The following is a 16,818-nucleotide window of genomic DNA, read 5'->3' on the forward strand; positions in this document are numbered from 1 at the left end:
TTCTTCACCTCCTCCATTCCAAATTGCCACCGAAAGGGAAAAGGTACAAATATACAAATGCTCCCTATTTTTTCTTATTCTCCTCAGTGCTTCTTATTTCCAGAGAAAAGCAGAGGAACACTGAAAACCCCCAATATTATTAAAAATACCTCAGTCCTTTCTCAAAAGTTGTATTTAATTGGGTTTTCAGAATTTAGCATATGGCCAACCCCCTCAAAGAAGACAGGTATTCTAAAAATATGTATTGGTCCATGACACACATAGAAGTGCTCATGGAAGGGGTAACATGGTAGTGGAAAAGATCATATAACAACTTGTATTTTAGACTTTGATCTTCTCTTGGTGTCTCCCCAGGTTTCTTTCTGACACTTTTAGTATCATGTAAAACCTTGCCTGCATGCAAAATACAAACTCAGGAACAAAAATCTAATTATGCTGCCACAGAAGGCAGAAGTTTGCAGGAATAAGCTACAAACACTTGCCTAAGACAGTTCATCTCCCTTCAGTCCTACTGGTTAAAAAATAAATTATAAGCATGATAGTATTTCATTTTTCCTCTGCCCTCCTCCCTGAAAAATCTCTAGTCTTTTATTTAAAGAATGCTAACCCTAACATGCCTGACAATAATTCTAGACTAACATTTGAGTTGGCATATGAGCACCATAAACATTTGAAGATGCTACTGGAAAAGCAGCGTATTTTGTCCGAGATGAATCTCAAGAAAAGCTCCACACAGGCCATCCAGGAGAGTGCTTGGGATGAGCTGGTCACTCTATGGCAATTAAACCTTGCCAACAATTCCCTTCAAAATATCTCTGTCTTGTGGACACCACATTTCAGGAAGTTTACTTCAAAAGTGCATCAAACACTGCACTCTTCCTGCCCCTGTGTGTACAAGCTCTACAAGGACAATATGTTGACGAGATGAATGGAATTATGCGAGGAATTACTGGTATAGGATCAAAGCATTTCTTAAAGCTGCAAAAAAGGAGCTTGTTTCAAAACATGAATTAAGTTGGGAGAGAAATACCATGAAAGAGATCCCTGGGGCTTGGTGGGAACGGGGAGAGAAAACTGAACTACAGTCTCAAAACCATACAGTTTGGTCAAGCTAATATCTGTATGGATTAACTTGGGAAGCTGTTCCTGTAGCAAAGAGGAAGTGCAGTGACCCAGCAGAGCAGTTTTAAAGCCCCAGGAGAGCAGCATTAACCAGTTTTCCAGAAAGCAATTACTGCTCCCCACCATCCTATTTGAAAGCTGAGGGAAAATCAGGCTCTACTGTCCTGGCTTTCCACTTGTGCTGCACCCTACAATACAATTAATGATAACCACTGATGCTTCTCATATTTGCTTGCATAACTTCAAACAAGAAAAAAATAGACTTTTATTTTCATTCCATTGGCCAAATTGGAAATTGGAATTTGGAAACTTGTTCAAATCTCTTGAGTTTGTCAACTGCAAGAACATTACCCAGTCAGTGACTGAAATGGTCACATCAGGACAGCACTGCAGCCTGCTGCTTTTGAGAACATCCTGAAGGAACTTTCTAAAAGTCTCACTTTAGGCCTTCTGAACTTTATTTCATGAGCATGGTCTCATGTTCATGAAGAAAGCATGCATCTATATCGACATAATTTCCCATTGTGAAAAATAATTGGTTTTACTCTTGAAAGATTATTTAAGCAGTAGGAATATCCTCTGAAAAAGCTTTTCAAGTTTATTTTCTGTTCATCATGATTATCTCTTAGAGTTGCTAATTTTTGCTCACCCTCTTGGGAAAAAAAATCTAGGTCCTTACAGCTGCTGTAAGACTGACCCAATAACAAAGTCTCCCAGAGCTCCACAGAATGAGTCTCTATTCTCAGTGTGAGTGTGACAAGAAGCTGGAGCATATGTACAGAATGGACTCATGTCTGTGAAGAACTCAATTCCCACTTCCAGTGTAAACCAACAGCATCTCCCAGATGCCAGCAGTGTGTGAGCAATCCATCATCGACAGCGGTCACTGCCAGCCCCGGGGACAGGAGCATCACCCCTGCTGAACTTTCCGTTTGCTCACTGTCTCAACACTGACTCAGGGACTGCTTAACAATCTTCCTTTTCAGACAAGTGCTCACAGAGTGTGTTTGGTTTCTCCCATTTTCTTTTGTTGGGGGAGGCAAGAGAGTTCTTTCCTGAGCTGTCTTATCCAGCAGCTCTGCAATAACCCCGCTTTCACAAACAACTGAGGCACAGTACACTGCTTTGGTTTATGGAGTGTATTTTATAAAGACATCCTAGAGAAAAGAACACTGAATCTGTGAGGGAAATGAATCTGGCTCTGAGAAAACGGCTCCAAGCAACACAGTTTGGTTCCCAGCAAATTCAGGCTTAATGCTCATGAATTATTAAATTACCACATTGGTGAGAAGCCCCAGGGGAGGATTACAGAGCTTACAGTAAGACTGTTACTGCAAACACCGTGTTTCCATGGAAACAGAAAATAGTGAAAATAGCTACCTGTCATTTCTCTTGCCACATTCAAGGGAAAACCACCACAATGTTAAAGTGTTATTGAGGCTTGCAGGGGAAAGGGAGCTAAGCACCAATTACATTCTCCTTGGCTTCTCATGACTCTGTCACACTTGAACATTTGACACCATCATGAGGATTTTTCTGTTATTTCCATCATGAAAGGTACATATTTTTGTTCCTAAAATGAAATTCTGCCAACTAGAAAAGGCTTCAATTAAAAAAAAAAAAAAAAAAAAAAAAAGAAAAAAGAAAAAAGAGAGAGACTTCAGTCATCCAATGCGATTCCCCAGTGATGGTGATTTTAACTAATGGAAGGCAACACAGACTGACCCTGCCAGGTGGCAGGTGAGGAAAGCTTTGCAGGGAAGACTGCTAATTTTGGATTACAGGTATTTGGCAGAATAAGGATTTTATCACCATCTCTATCTACCCTGGGAGAAGCTAATGGTTCTGAGGTCTGATACAGCAGCTGTCACATTTAATTCCTACTCTACAAGAGCTTTGCACATGACAATTTCTGTCAGGAACACAGACCTGGCTTTTGAGGGGAATTTCCCCACAGAAAGAGCTCAAGCATGAGAGGATTCCATCCACTGAGCCTTCCTACAGACAGAAAATTACTTGGAAGTGCTTTCTCTGAGCTCACTTACACATTTTAACAACACAGATTTCCCCACTGCCCCTCAAGTGAGCAGAATTTCTTCCAGTTGTTTGTGTTCACGACACATTGTCAATTCCTCCTCAGCAGGAAAAGGGAAGTTCCAATGCTTGCAACTCATTGATTTCTTCCTGTTAACAACTGAAAAATCAAAATAACCCTGTAGAAAACTCATCTTCCTGCCTATTTGTACATCATACTTGATCCCCAACCAAAAAAAACCAAAAAACCACTTGTGGGAGAAGGAGGATGGTGGTGGTGAGAGATACAAAATAAGATGGATATTTGTAAAAGCTTCCGCTTTGGAATAGCTATATATATTAATAATTCCAAAAGAAAAATAGTAATTTTACAGAAAATAATTAACATATTTAATAACACCACTTACATCTCTTACAGCAACTTTCATATACAAATCCAGACAGTAGCAGTTTCTTTTGCATACACTATTAACAAAACAGAGAATAGGAAAACCAAGCAAATGCAGATTCCAGAGAGAGACTCAGGGAATGAAAGTCAGCTGAAGCAACCAATAACAAAAATGAAAACGCATCACTTCTCCTGTGTCCTATTCTAAAACCCTACCCACCAAAAAACCTTATAAAATATTCCACAAGTTTTTTTCTACAGTGATGACAAAATTTGTGTTTTTCAGAAGTTCTGTATTCTACCAGAAAGGCTCTTTGTCTCAGCTGTCTGTCTGTAGCAGACTTCAGACACACAGATTTTCCATGGTCACTGCAGTGACCAGAACAAGGCCATTGCTGTGGGTAGCAATATTTCTTAATGCTTGCTTAGCTTTTGAGGAAGTTCACCTTGAGCAGGATGAAAAGGTTGTGCTGCTCCCATTACTATCGCTATGAATTATCCATTGCACAAAACTCAGAAGAATAGTCCCCTTGAAATACTAAAGCCACAGCAAACTGAAGTACAGGAGGAGCTGATGGAGGATTAGCTATCTCAACAGATGAGATTGCTAAAAGACAGGTAAAAATACAAAGATGGGTTTTTTCATTACTAAGCAGAAGGAAAAACTCATTAGTTGGTAAGGTTAATCCCTAAGGAAATTTTCTGAATAATAAATAAATAATTCAGAGTGATACGAAGTTATTTTTTCCCAGCAGACAAATCATTATACTGACAGTGAATGAGATAACTTTTCTATTTTAAAATAGCTATGCTATTAAAAACATAACAAAAAGAAAATTTAGCACATAATGCACAATAGAAGTAAAATATAATTTTCTACTTCCTTACATAGCAACTGGCAATAAAGGAACATGATAATATTTTAAAGCAATTAACTGGGGATAAATGCCCACACAATTGTCCCAGCCCTCCCAGAGCCATTACTTGACAGAGAAACAATGCAGAAAAAGAATCTTCAGGTCAGCCCCATAACCTGGGAGAGAATGCAGTCAGGCTGCTTTGACACAGTTTTTACTGTGGATCCTTCCAGATCAATTAACAATTTCTCTTTCAGCTATTCAACTTTAACCATATTTATCTACCCAGTGACCCTTCTTTCCTTTTTCTGACTAATGCTTGTCTTACTCTTTTTTATTTCACCTGCCCCCCTCTCCACTCCCAGCTGCCAAACCTCCCTCTGCCCAAGCAGAGCCTGGTGTCCAGAACGTGTACAATTTCTACGGCCTGGCATGGGCAGGTAGGGCTGCTCTGTACAGGTGTTCCTGCAATAAGGATGCTCATCCTGCACATCAGAGCTTGAGAGGACTCAAACCCCTCCTCAGACAGGACTTGTGGGAAATTTGCCATTGCATTTCACATGTTGGCTCAGTGTTTGAAATGAAAGCTCCTGAGAGTGGTAATTGTCTGCAATTAGCAACTGCTACAGGAAAATTATTCAAGATGGCATGTGTAAGCACATTGTAATTTTAGCTACACTGTTCCTGCTAACAATTTTTAGCATCTGATATACATTCCTATTGACAGTTAAAAAAAGAAAAAAAAAAAAAAAGACTAAATGATGATGAAAACCATGGAGCTAATGGCCATCAACAAATACAAACAGAGATGAGGAATCCTGTCAAATTTGTCAAGGTAACCTTCAGCAGCTTGGTACAAATTTGTATTCTGACGTCTGAACCAGGAATACTGTGTCTCAGAAACTCCTACTACAGAAAGAGTGAAAATCAAATTCCTTACAAATTCATCATTTCTAAATCCAGTGTTTCCAAGCGGTGCATTTCATTCTACTCTATCTAAACACTAGCACAAACATTTTCTTTTTACAGCCTCCCCTGGCCACTCAAGTGCAGTATGGGGACTTCTACAGGACCAGGTTATACAAACGAGTAGCAACTTGAGAAAGCTTCTAACACTCACACACTGGTTAAACCAAATCCAGTTTGGTCATGCCCCAGAAGTTTACTTGTTTACAAGGACACATTTAAATTGATAACGATGTTCAATAATATTTTTAACCCTTTAGTATCTTGAACTATTTACATGTTTGTCTGCTGAGTTTTATAACAGAAAATAATTTGGTTGGAAAATTATTCAAGATCTAGAGACGAGTTACAAATACGAAATCATGATTGCCATTACCTCTGCAGAGCAATACTAACAGCCAAACATTTGCCACTGAACATTTGACTCAGCCTTGAAAAATAGGGGCAGATGATTTCACGTCAGATGACTTTTGAGCAGCTGAGTCCAACTATCCTGCTGTAGACCCTGGGTGTTTTTTTCAGTCCATAATTATATTTCCAAACCATGTTTCTCTCCCGAGAACTGCTTTGTCAATGGTGCTAAATCCTTAAGACAAGACTTGGGACAGACTGTACTGCTCACATTCTCCCCATCATCCACCCACAAACTGAGAACATTTCCACAAAAAACATCTTTCTGTATCACCTATTAGCAAGAGCTTTAAAGAGCAAGCTTATATTTTTTTTCTCATTTTGGCTACTGCTTTTAAATTTTAACACTAAAATAGATGTTTCCCAACCAAATTCCTAGCCTACGTTGCAGTGTTTACAATCCTGTCTCACCCCAAAGACATGGCAGATATTTAAAACAGACACTGCAGAGAACACCTGGTCTCTCAACAAAGGGTTTGAACACCTTCTGTATGAGAAATGCCCGCGTGGACTTCCTCAGTCCCTCCCATCAACACCACCACAGGCACTGAGCACATCCAAACCCCCAGTCACGACGAGGTCGTTGCTATAATGGGAATGGCAAAGGCTCAGTAAGTAGGAGGAGGCAGGTGGAGTTACCAGCAGAAATATGCACAACACCATCTCCCATGCATAATTACTGCTTAGGCCCCCGGATCTTCAAATTCAATCACATCAGAGTTTCTCTTTTGTTCTATTCACTCTCCATAATTAAGGATATTTCTAGATGACAAGAAAATTTTAAATCCCAGTGGTGTGCAAAATAGGGTAACTGGTTGAAGTTGCAAGCAGAATGAAAAACATTCACATGTTTAAATAAACTTTATAAAGAAAAAAAAAAAAGATGGAAATTTATTTATCCCTTTCCATACTCAGTAGGCTGAGAGAACTGGGATTCCTCAGCCTGGAAAAGCGAAGGCTTCAGGGTAACCTAACTGCCCCTCCCAGAACTTGAAGGGAGCTTACAGGAAAGATGGAGAGAGACGCTTTACAAGGGCTGCAGTGAGAGAACAAGGGGGAATGGCTTTACACTGAGAGTGGGTTTGGATGGGATATGAGAAATAAATTCTCCCTTGTGGGGGTGGGGAGGCCCTGGCACAGGCTGCCCAGAGAAACCCTGGATCCCTGGGAGTGCTCAAGCCCGGGCTGGACAGGGCTTGGAGCAGCCTGGGACAGCGGAAGGTGTCCTGCCCATGGCAGGGGATGGAACGAGATGGCCTTTTAGGTCCCTTCAACCCAAACCATTCTGGGATTCTATGACAGTTGGAATGGACTTAACAAGCTCATTTTCAGAAAAAATCCTGCTGTCATACTTCTGAATGTGTAATTTTTCTAAGCTATGCATAATTCCATGCATTTTCCCAGAAAAAATAGAGTTATTATATAGGTATCTAAACCTCACTGCTTTACTGGATTTAATTCATTTTCCCTCACCAAAATCATGCTAAACATGTCAGGAAATGTAAATATATCTCCTACTTGTTGCATCCTTCTAGCACAAATAACACTCTGCATCCTTTTGTCTACCAGTTTCCAGCTCCCTTAGAGTAGTTTCATCCAGACTGTATCTTTATTCTATCAAGTTTAATATTTCTCTTCTGTTGAGGCAGGAGATGCATTCCCATATAACAGAACAAAATTAGTTGGCTCTGATGCGATTTGTGCTTGACAAATCTATGTTGACTTTTACTTACCATCTTGTTAGCTTCTTAGTGCTAACAAGTAGTTTATTTGTTCCACAACTTTTCACATTTGTCATCGGATTGCAGCTGACCTTCTTAAGGAGATTGAAGCAAAACAGCTATTAAATACTCCAGCTATCTTGGAAACATCTGCTCATGGCTTAATGTCCCCTTTAATATGTTCAGTTATTTCTTGATCTTGTAGAAAAAGCTTTTTTGCTGGTAAAGCATTATAGAATTATTCTTTTGGTTTTTTTGTCCTTGATGCCCTTTGGTAGTTGTATTTTTCCCACAAGTTTCTGTCTCTTCCTATCCCTGTTTCTGCAATTTCATCTGTCCTTATTTATACTACCTTTCCAACTCCATTTCACCACAGATCGTGATACAGACTTTCTGTTGTCCCCATATATTTAATCTTTCCTTCATACTGAAACAATTTGCTTTTGTGCTCTTCAACAGTATCATTCAGAAACGGGCAACTCTCAAAGGTCTTTTCTCCATATCAGTTTACTTATCTCTATTTGATCTTTACTGACACCTTCCTTACTGAGTTCACCATCTTTACAGTAACATTTTCTTTGTTGCCTTCTTGATGTTACTCTCAACTCAATCACGCCATGATCATTCATCCCAAGGTATATTTCACAATGGGGTATAGTCACTGGCTATAATCCAAAGTAGATCAATTATCACATAATTTTCTAGTAACTTCCACTCAGCAAACAAACTGAGATATTAAAGATGAGTCACAAAGTTGCTAGACTAGTGGCTTTTACATGCAAGAAAAAAAGAAATCACAAATACTGTAAAACAGACAAATCCCTTTTTTATCTGAGCCTTCAAGTTCTATTTACTTTACAAGTATTACTTATATTTGTCAGACTGAAAATGAAGTAACTTTTTCCTGGTGCTAACCTCTAGGTCTGACCCCTCTGATGGCAGTGTTCTTATTCCTGCTGTCCATAGCTCCCCATTGTCATCCTTTGTGTCTGCTCCTCCTTTGCTGACAACCATTAAACACAGGAACATCTTTGTATTCAGAACCTGGGGACCATCTCAAATGTTATTTCAGCTGCTGCTCCAACCTTCTGATTGCTAATCCACACCTGGTGCGTGCTGTTACTTCAGCCCTTGAAAAACACTGGAACTTTCAGCAATTCTTCACTTAACCTCCCTGGGAAATAACTCTTGGCACCAGTAGGCTCAGGGAGGTTTGTAATCCAGCACATGTCCAAGGCAGTAATGCTGAAAGCCACTCAGCCTCCAGCGTGAACTGCTTGGGTAAGAAATTTATCAACCTCCAAACCATTTCAGAAGTCAATTTGTCCCTTTCATTTAGAGTGTATTGTGCAGAAGCCTTGCTTGGGTTTTTTACCTTAATGTACTGTTTCCCAACAGGAAAGAAAATGTTTTAAAGTTGATATAAAAACATCATTCTATATTTGTAGCAATGTGTTTGTCTGTTTTCTGGTTTCTTCTCCAAAACAGAGCTCAGCCTCATTACACATTTCTTCTCCAGCACTCTTTGGGATGTAAGAAAATGTAAAAATTATGCTGTTTTCACTATAGCAGACCACTGATGCTTAATACAAAGAGCTAAGTAATAACAATTGTTTGCACAAAAAAGCATTACTATATATATTTAAATTTGCCTGAACCACTCTTTGTGCTTTTTCTCATTATAACTATTATTTCCTTTTTTTTTTTACTGGCAAAACCCTTTCCTTAAGGCCCTCCACTCAATGTTTACATACAAACTGTAGCCCAAGACCATTCATCTCCTTTCAAAGCAATTCCTGCTGGCAGCAGCTTGTCCACCTGTCCCTTCCTCTTCCTGGCAGCTTTTGTCATCTAAATTTATTTAATATTTTACTGCTTTACAGTAGGAACTAATTGGGTGTATTTTTTCTGTTTAGTTTTCCATTTTCACCTTTCCCGCTTAACAGCTATTTTCTGGTAATTCTCTCAAGAGAGGAATCATAGGCACATCCTAAACTACATCCATTGGAGTGTCCAAAGAGCTGCAGAGATAGGAAGGGTCTGGAGGAGAAGCCTTGTGAGGAGCACCTGAGGGCCCTTGGTTTGTTCAGCCTGGAGGAGACTGAGGGGAGACCTCACTGGGGCCTTCAGCATCCTCCTGAGGGGAAGGGGAGGGGACGGCACCAATCCCTGCTCTCTGTGCCCAGGGAGAGTGGGGAGGGGCTGGAGATGTGTCAGGGGAGGTTTAAGCTGGATATCAGGAAATACCATCAAGTCATCAGAGCTTTCTAATATAGACACTTTTTAGTGGGATGTACTCTGAAGAGATACAAAACTGTTCTCACTTACTCTGAGCTTTCTTCCAAAGACAGGATAGAACATTCTGTGGCTCTTCCCTCACTTTGAAACAAATCTAAATCTAATTGCTGAAAACTAGGAGAGTTTTGACTACAGCAGCAAATGAATGTCAGGACACACTTTCACCAAAACCCAGAACATTGCACAAACATAGTGTTTTTCAGATCAGACCAAGTTGCATTTGCTAAACTTCCAAGACAGAAAATAAATGCTGCAATGCTCTTCAACATACTCTGATGTTTTAAAAACACATGCTTGTAAGAGAAAAAGCCAGCCCATCTCATGTTTGCTAACACTGGTACCAATTATTTCAATAAACTGAGAGCACAGACACAGGCATGAATGTTAAGAGTTTATGTTGAGACCAATACAGTGACCAAAAAAAACCCCTATTTTGTGACAGGAAGGCAAGCAGTGGAGGACAGTTACAGAGGCACACAGTCCCTTCTCAAACCAGCCCCACAGCCTGGCCCTGTCATTATTTGTGCTCCTTAACCAACAGTCCTAAGGAGGAAGCTACGAGACACCGAGACCTTCTGTAATGTCTGGAGGCAAAGTCAGAAAACTAAAAAATTCAACCATTCTGTGCCTTTAACGCTTCACTAAATTTCCTATGCAAAGACCAGTACTTCTGATATTCCCACCAAGGACTGCAGGGCCAGCAACTCATGATCTACCAGCTCTGTCCTTCCAGCTGGCCCACAAGAACACACCACGTGTTTATCTCCAATGTATCTGCTCTGCTCACAGCTCATTTCCTAGGCAGCTTTTTGGCTGTTTGACAAATTCCTACCTGATCTGTTTGCCTTCCCGGACATCATACAAAGAAAAAAAGACATCTGTGTCCTCTCCAATGGTGTTGTAGGTGAAGCTCTTCAGGCTGAGGAAGAAGTGATGAGGCACTGGCATCCGACAGGCTTCCCCGTGCCGCTGACGGATGGTGTCCACCTGAGTCAAACCAGGGAAAACCATTGGCACTTCCTCACAAAGAAAGGACACGTGGCAAACTTGAGCATTTTAACAGAGATCCTGCTCTCCTCTCACCCTCAAGTAAGAGTTTAATCTCAAATATATTCTGCCTCAGAGATAGGTGCTAGATTAAGCTTTCTGCCTCTATTTTTAACGTCTCTAATTTGAATACATTGATGAAACTGTGATAACCAAGTAGATACAAAACAAATGGTTTATGCATTGGAAATCTGATTTTATCAAGTAAACCAAGTCAATCCTATTTCTCAAATTTTGCTTTGATTCTGGAACTGAAAATGAATTATAAGACAGTACTGGAATGAGTCCTGATGATTTCCATTTAAAGCAGATGGACTTCAAAGCACTATTAGTAACATTTGTTACATTATTTCTTTTGAGCAGCTGCAATTCACTTACAGAGGTCATTTCTGCAGCCAGCAGGACCAGGGCAGTGATTGTCCCCCTGTACTGGACACTGCTGAGACCACACCTCAAACCACTCACTCCAAGGAAGAACTGAGGTGATTAAACCTCTCCAGAGAAGGGAACGGAGCTGGGGAAGGGTCTGGAGCACAAGTCAGATGAGGAGCAGCTGAGGGAGCAGAGGGGACTCAGCCTGGAGAAAAGGAGTCTCAGGAGTGACCTTATTTCCCTGTCCCACTCCCTGAGAGGAGGCTGTAGCCAGGCTTGATCTCTTCTGTATGGGAACAAGTTGTATCAGGGAGGTTTAAATTGGATATTAAGGAAAAATTCAACACTGAAAGGGTTGTCAGGCACTGGAACAGGCTGCCCAGGGAAGTAAGTGGTGGAGTCACCATTTAAAAGATGTGGCACTCAGGGACAGTTTAGTGGTGGCCTTGGCAGTGCTGGGGAAACATCTGGACTTAATCTTAAAGGCATTTTCCATTCAAAAACAATCCATGACTTAGAACCAGGCTTAGCAGGCCAGTTTGTCCTGCAGGTATAAAAAAACTTAACCAGAGTTGATAACATGAGCAACCAATCAAGCCAAATAGTAGAAAGGTTTACATTTTGGCTCAACATATCAAGACCTATTTACAGCAGTGAATGCTGGGGTGACCAAAGAAAAAAAAAAAAAAAAAGAGTATAACCAAATATATGCTTTCAGTTTTTACAACCCTTTACATCCATTCATGCTGATCTTAATAAACAGATTGCACGAATATCCTAAGTTCCCTATGCTCATCTCCTCTGAATGCATAGACAGGTACATTTCCAGACTTAAATTTCCAGACTTACAATTCAGATTTGTACTGGTTTAAAAAGAATTCTGTTCTGGACTTTAAATTAAATCCAAGGAAATCCTCATTCTTTAAAGAGAAGGTACCTGTGGAAGCACAGATCTCTGTAAAGATCAAAGCCAGATTCCATGACCAGGACTGGATTATACCAGTACAGAAAGGATGTGTGAAACAGAAACCACTAAGCCACATGTTAGCAGGTAGACAGAAGAGTCACAGGGGCAGAGTGATGCTTTTGATCTCACTCACAATTGTATCTTTTAAGAACAACACTTACAAGCTCAGGAAAAGAGACCTAAATGGAATTTGAAGAAGGACCTTAGTGACTTAAATACTTGGGAATCTTCTGAGTAAGTGTTCTGTGCGTAAGGATTTACCCAGTAATCTCCATCATACCTTTACCTACATTACCGAGAACTTAAAGACAATAAAAAAATTAAATGTGGATGGTATTTACCTGTGATGTGCTCTGCTGGACACTGTGTCTACTTGACAAATGCTGTGGAGATACAAAATAGTAAAATTTAAACCTTTTTGAAAGTAAGAAATATTTACATTATATTCATGTAGCATTAAACAGTAATTCTAAAATATGACTTTCAAAATTATTCCAGCTTTTCATGCCTTTTTTCAGTGTATCATCACTCACAAGATCACTTGCTTTCCTACAGGTTTTTCTCAGTTAAGCTGTTTCTTTACCTAAGCATTTGAATTTACAGGGAATATTTACCTTAGCTTTTAAAGGGCTGTCATGAGTTAGACAGAATTTCAAAAAGAAATGTTATTACAGTGTTGGAAAATTTCATTATTGTGTATAATCTCTGTCTTCTCCTGGTAAATGGGAAGAGACCTCACCACTAATCCTCATCTACTGGTATGTTGTCTGTGGAAAGGTGCACTTGTTAAAAATCACAGGCATCTAGGAAAAAAAATGGATTTTAGGCATTGTTAAAATTTTTCGCTCTAATAAAAAAATTAAATCCTGAAAATTGGTTAAAGACTCTTCCACAATTTCAGCTGCCCAATACCTGTAAAGAAGAATCAGTATAAAGAGCTACATGTCTAAAAACTCAGAGGATGATGCTGTATTTAAAGACTTTTATGCTAGAATGAGATGTTATAATCAGAAAATGGACTGCAAGACTCACTGAAGCCATTTAATCTCCAAAAGGAGATTTGAATACTAATCTAAATTGAAAAGGTTTCAGAGATCTTTAAAAAAACCCATCATTAATGATTCTCCCTGCCTTTCCCTGCACATCATCTTAATATTAGCATTTTAAACTAAAATATTAACATTGACACTGCCACACATTGTTAAATACTCTCTTCATTTGCCCCACCTCCCTCCCTCTATTACAAACCCAGCAACTTATTCTGACCAAACATTTACACACCATATCAGAATTAGCAGATCTATTGACAAACACAAAGCTTCAAAAGAGGTGAAAGTAAAAGATTGTCCACAAAATGTATTTGACAATACTCTTAAACTACAACGCTGTTGTGTTCACACAGAACACAAAAAAGACTTTTTACTACAAAAGGAGAGATATTCTCCACCATGAGAATAAACCAAGGAGATGCTGGGTACTGGGGGAGCTGGCAGAAGTGCTCACTGAGCCACTTTCAATCCCTCAGCAGCAGTGGGTCCAGCTGGCCAAGGACACCCCTGTATTTGACACAGGTGATGCCACATCTCAAATCCTGTGTTCAGTTTTGGACCTCTCACTACTGGATCAGCTGTTGGGCAAAATTTTGTCACCTAAAGGTTGTCGAGCCTCAGAACAGGGCAGTGGTGGAGTCCCCACCCCTGGATTTAAAAGACCTGTAGAGCTGTGCCCGTTGGGGACAGGGGATGGTGGGGCCCTGGCAGTGCTGGGGCAATGGTTGAGCTCAATGATCTCAAAGGTCTCCTCCAACCTAAACATTTCTGTGAGTCTAAATGGCATATTTTGACATCTGTTTACATTCACAGTTATAAAAATGTCCTCTTTCACACTCTCAGTAGAAAAATAATGATCTCGAGCTCTATTGTTTGTCTAACTACTGCACCATTTTCTGAATGTTAAAAGCCTTCAAGTTGGCTGAGTTGCCTATTCATCTTTTTGTCACCTGCAGCCACTCAGAATCAGCTGGTATAGAAAAGACCAGTTATTTAAGCTATTCAAGGTGTCCCGACTTCTTCTGATTAAATTATTCTCTAAATCCAAGTAAGAAAGTGAGACACTCAGGCAACACAAATATGAGAGGTGGTCTGAAGAGATTTATCAGCAAACACTGCTGCTTACAGAGTGTACACTGAGGTAAATCTATGACAATTAGTGGTAAAAACCTCAAGTTTTAAATTTTTCCACAACCAAAAGATTAGATTTGACTAACTCTCTGCTTTCATGTTTCAGGACCATGTTATAACAATGCAATCACTGACTGAGTTAATTTATGTGCCCTTGCCTCTGGCCAGGCAAAGTGCCCAGAGGGTACATGCCATTTTTGGGTGCTTGGATGGGAGGGTGACTGAAAATAACCAACATGGATTTATCAGGGGTACATTATACTGGATCAAGTGATTCCCCTGAGGTAAAATAACCAAATCGTTGATGAGGGAAGATTAGTGGCTGCTGTGTTTCCCTAGCTCAACAAAGCCTCCCACAGCATTCTTGTATCCAAGCTATAAACTTGCATCTGCATGGACAGACCCATTTTTTGTTAAAAAAATCCAAAATTTTCAGGCTCCAAAGGTAGTGGGCTGATGGTATGCATTCGTCAGGGGTCTGTCCTGAAACCTATGTGGTCTTAAATTCCCAGATGATCCTAAATTGGGGGCAGCAGACTGGCAGGATCCTACTAAAGCAAGTCAAACAGAAGTCAGGGGAGCACTCAGGCAGCAGGGACATGTAACAATTTACTGTTTCTGTTACTAGGAATGGAGCCAGTAGACTGAGAATAACATTTATTCCTTTTTCCTCAGCACTGAGTAAACTACAGCTGAAGTACTGCATTCAGCAAAGGCCAGTGAAGCAGCACAGGTGTCTGAGGAGGATGCAGGGAATGCAGCATTTGGGGCTGGAGAACAGAAGCTTTGTAGGTGACCTGTGGCAGCTTTCCTGTAACCATGAAGCTCCCAGCACAAAGAGGCAGCCAGGCTCTCCACAGAGCTGCACAGCAGATTGGCCAAAATACTGTGGTCATCAACTACAACATGGATATGATATCCCAACCTTCCAACAAGGCAAAATGTAACTTCATCAGGGCAGCCATTCAACATTCAATCCTTTCCTTTCAAGAATTTCAACATCCAACTGGTCAAAGCACTGAGCAGCCTGGTCTGAATTCAGTATTGACCTTGCACTGAGAGCAGAAAGTTTGCCTAGACCTCCCTGAGGCCCCTTCCCACCTGAAAAGCCTTCCAAAGTGATATAAAAATAGGACTGTTAAGAAACTATCCATCTTTATTCTAAAAAAACCCACCCAAAACAGTTTTACCTTTATTTTTCCCCAAAGGATAGATGTCCTCAAAGACTGTGCAAACTTTCACAGACACAATGTTCACTACATCTTTCCTCAAAGTGTTTTCTGATGCTTAAATTGATTCCTTGCTATTGTAACCTAGGCCTATTGATTCTTTTCTTATCCATCATTAGGATGAAAAGATTAATTAATTCAGCTTGTGATTCCATTATAACCTCAAATCTGCTCTACAAAACCACCTAAGCTTGTAGTGTCCCCATCTGCACTTCAGAGCCAACAACTGACTGCAGGAGTTAAAACCTTACATTTATGATTCTCCCTGGTGTACTACATTTCTCACATAATTTCTTAGATTTCTCTCTATTATGTGGAATTCTAATCCTTCCCTTCACTGAAAGAATCAGAAATACCATTTCCAACTTTGTGTATTTTGTATATTTATTAAGCAGACTCCTTATTTCAGCATCTAGTCCTTAATTAAACTTGAAGTACTACAAAATGGAGGATGACCCCAAGTCATTAATCAAATTATTGACAACCATTCAGGTTTTTTTTCGGTATGGGTTTTCTAATTAGCTCTGTGTTTACATTACAGTAATTTCATCTAGAACTAATGACCTTTGGAGAATTTAAATTAAACAAATATTTAAAATCTTTACTAAATTCTAAATATGGCATCAGCTGCTTCTCTATCCACTAGACTTATCTGTGTTCTGGAACTTTTAAAAATTGCTTATTCTGGACAAGTTGCCACTCACTATTACTCATGTCCTTGCTGCAAGTAATTATTATTTTATTTTATTATTATTATTTTCCAGAATTTTTTACAGGGAGAGGAAAATTACTAGCTCCTTCTCCATCACCTGTTCTTAAGGTGTGAAACTGGTTTGTCCTTTGCTGGTATTCTGGAACTTTATCCATCTTCCCAATGATTATCACTAACATGTCTGATATGGCTTCTCCAAAGATCCCAACTGGAATGTATCTAGCTCCAAATCCCCTGGAACTGTAAACTTCTTGAGAAAGTTACCACCTTACCAGAGTTCAGTGGGGCAAGAAGGACATTAAGTGCCACATGTGCCAATTGGCTTTTCCCAGTATAAAAACTTTCTTTTAGCTTCCCAGTTAATACCAGGTTATTTATATAAAACTGTTTCTTGATACAATTGACCCCATTTGCTTGTTTTATTTGAATTTGTGCATTGCCTTTCTAATTTTTCTATTTACCCACTTGTGCTATTCTATTACACTTCTCTATAATTCTGTTCTTGTGAACAGGC

The 16,818-nt window shown here is 39.8% G+C and overlaps 1 protein-coding gene across 8 annotated transcripts in view; it reads right to left on the reverse strand.

Annotated features, from left to right (window-relative positions):
• DOCK3 (dedicator of cytokinesis 3) overlaps window positions 1-16,818 on the reverse strand; it is a 182,950-nt gene that overhangs the window by 96,242 nt on the left and 69,890 nt on the right. For all 8 annotated transcript variants that reach the window (XM_030282933.4, XM_030282932.4, XM_072935013.1 and 5 more), the window contains exons 8-9: window positions 12,525-12,566; window positions 10,630-10,784 (exon numbers count right to left, since the gene is read on the reverse strand). In XM_030282933.4, the coding sequence (XP_030138793.1) occupies window positions 10,630-10,784; window positions 12,525-12,566 (197 nt within the window). The remainder of the gene's footprint in view (window positions 1-10,629; window positions 10,785-12,524; window positions 12,567-16,818) is intronic.

Source organism: Taeniopygia guttata, chromosome 12 (genome assembly GCF_048771995.1).
Source record: "Taeniopygia guttata chromosome 12, bTaeGut7.mat, whole genome shotgun sequence".
NCBI lineage: Eukaryota > Metazoa > Chordata > Aves > Passeriformes > Estrildidae > Taeniopygia > Taeniopygia guttata.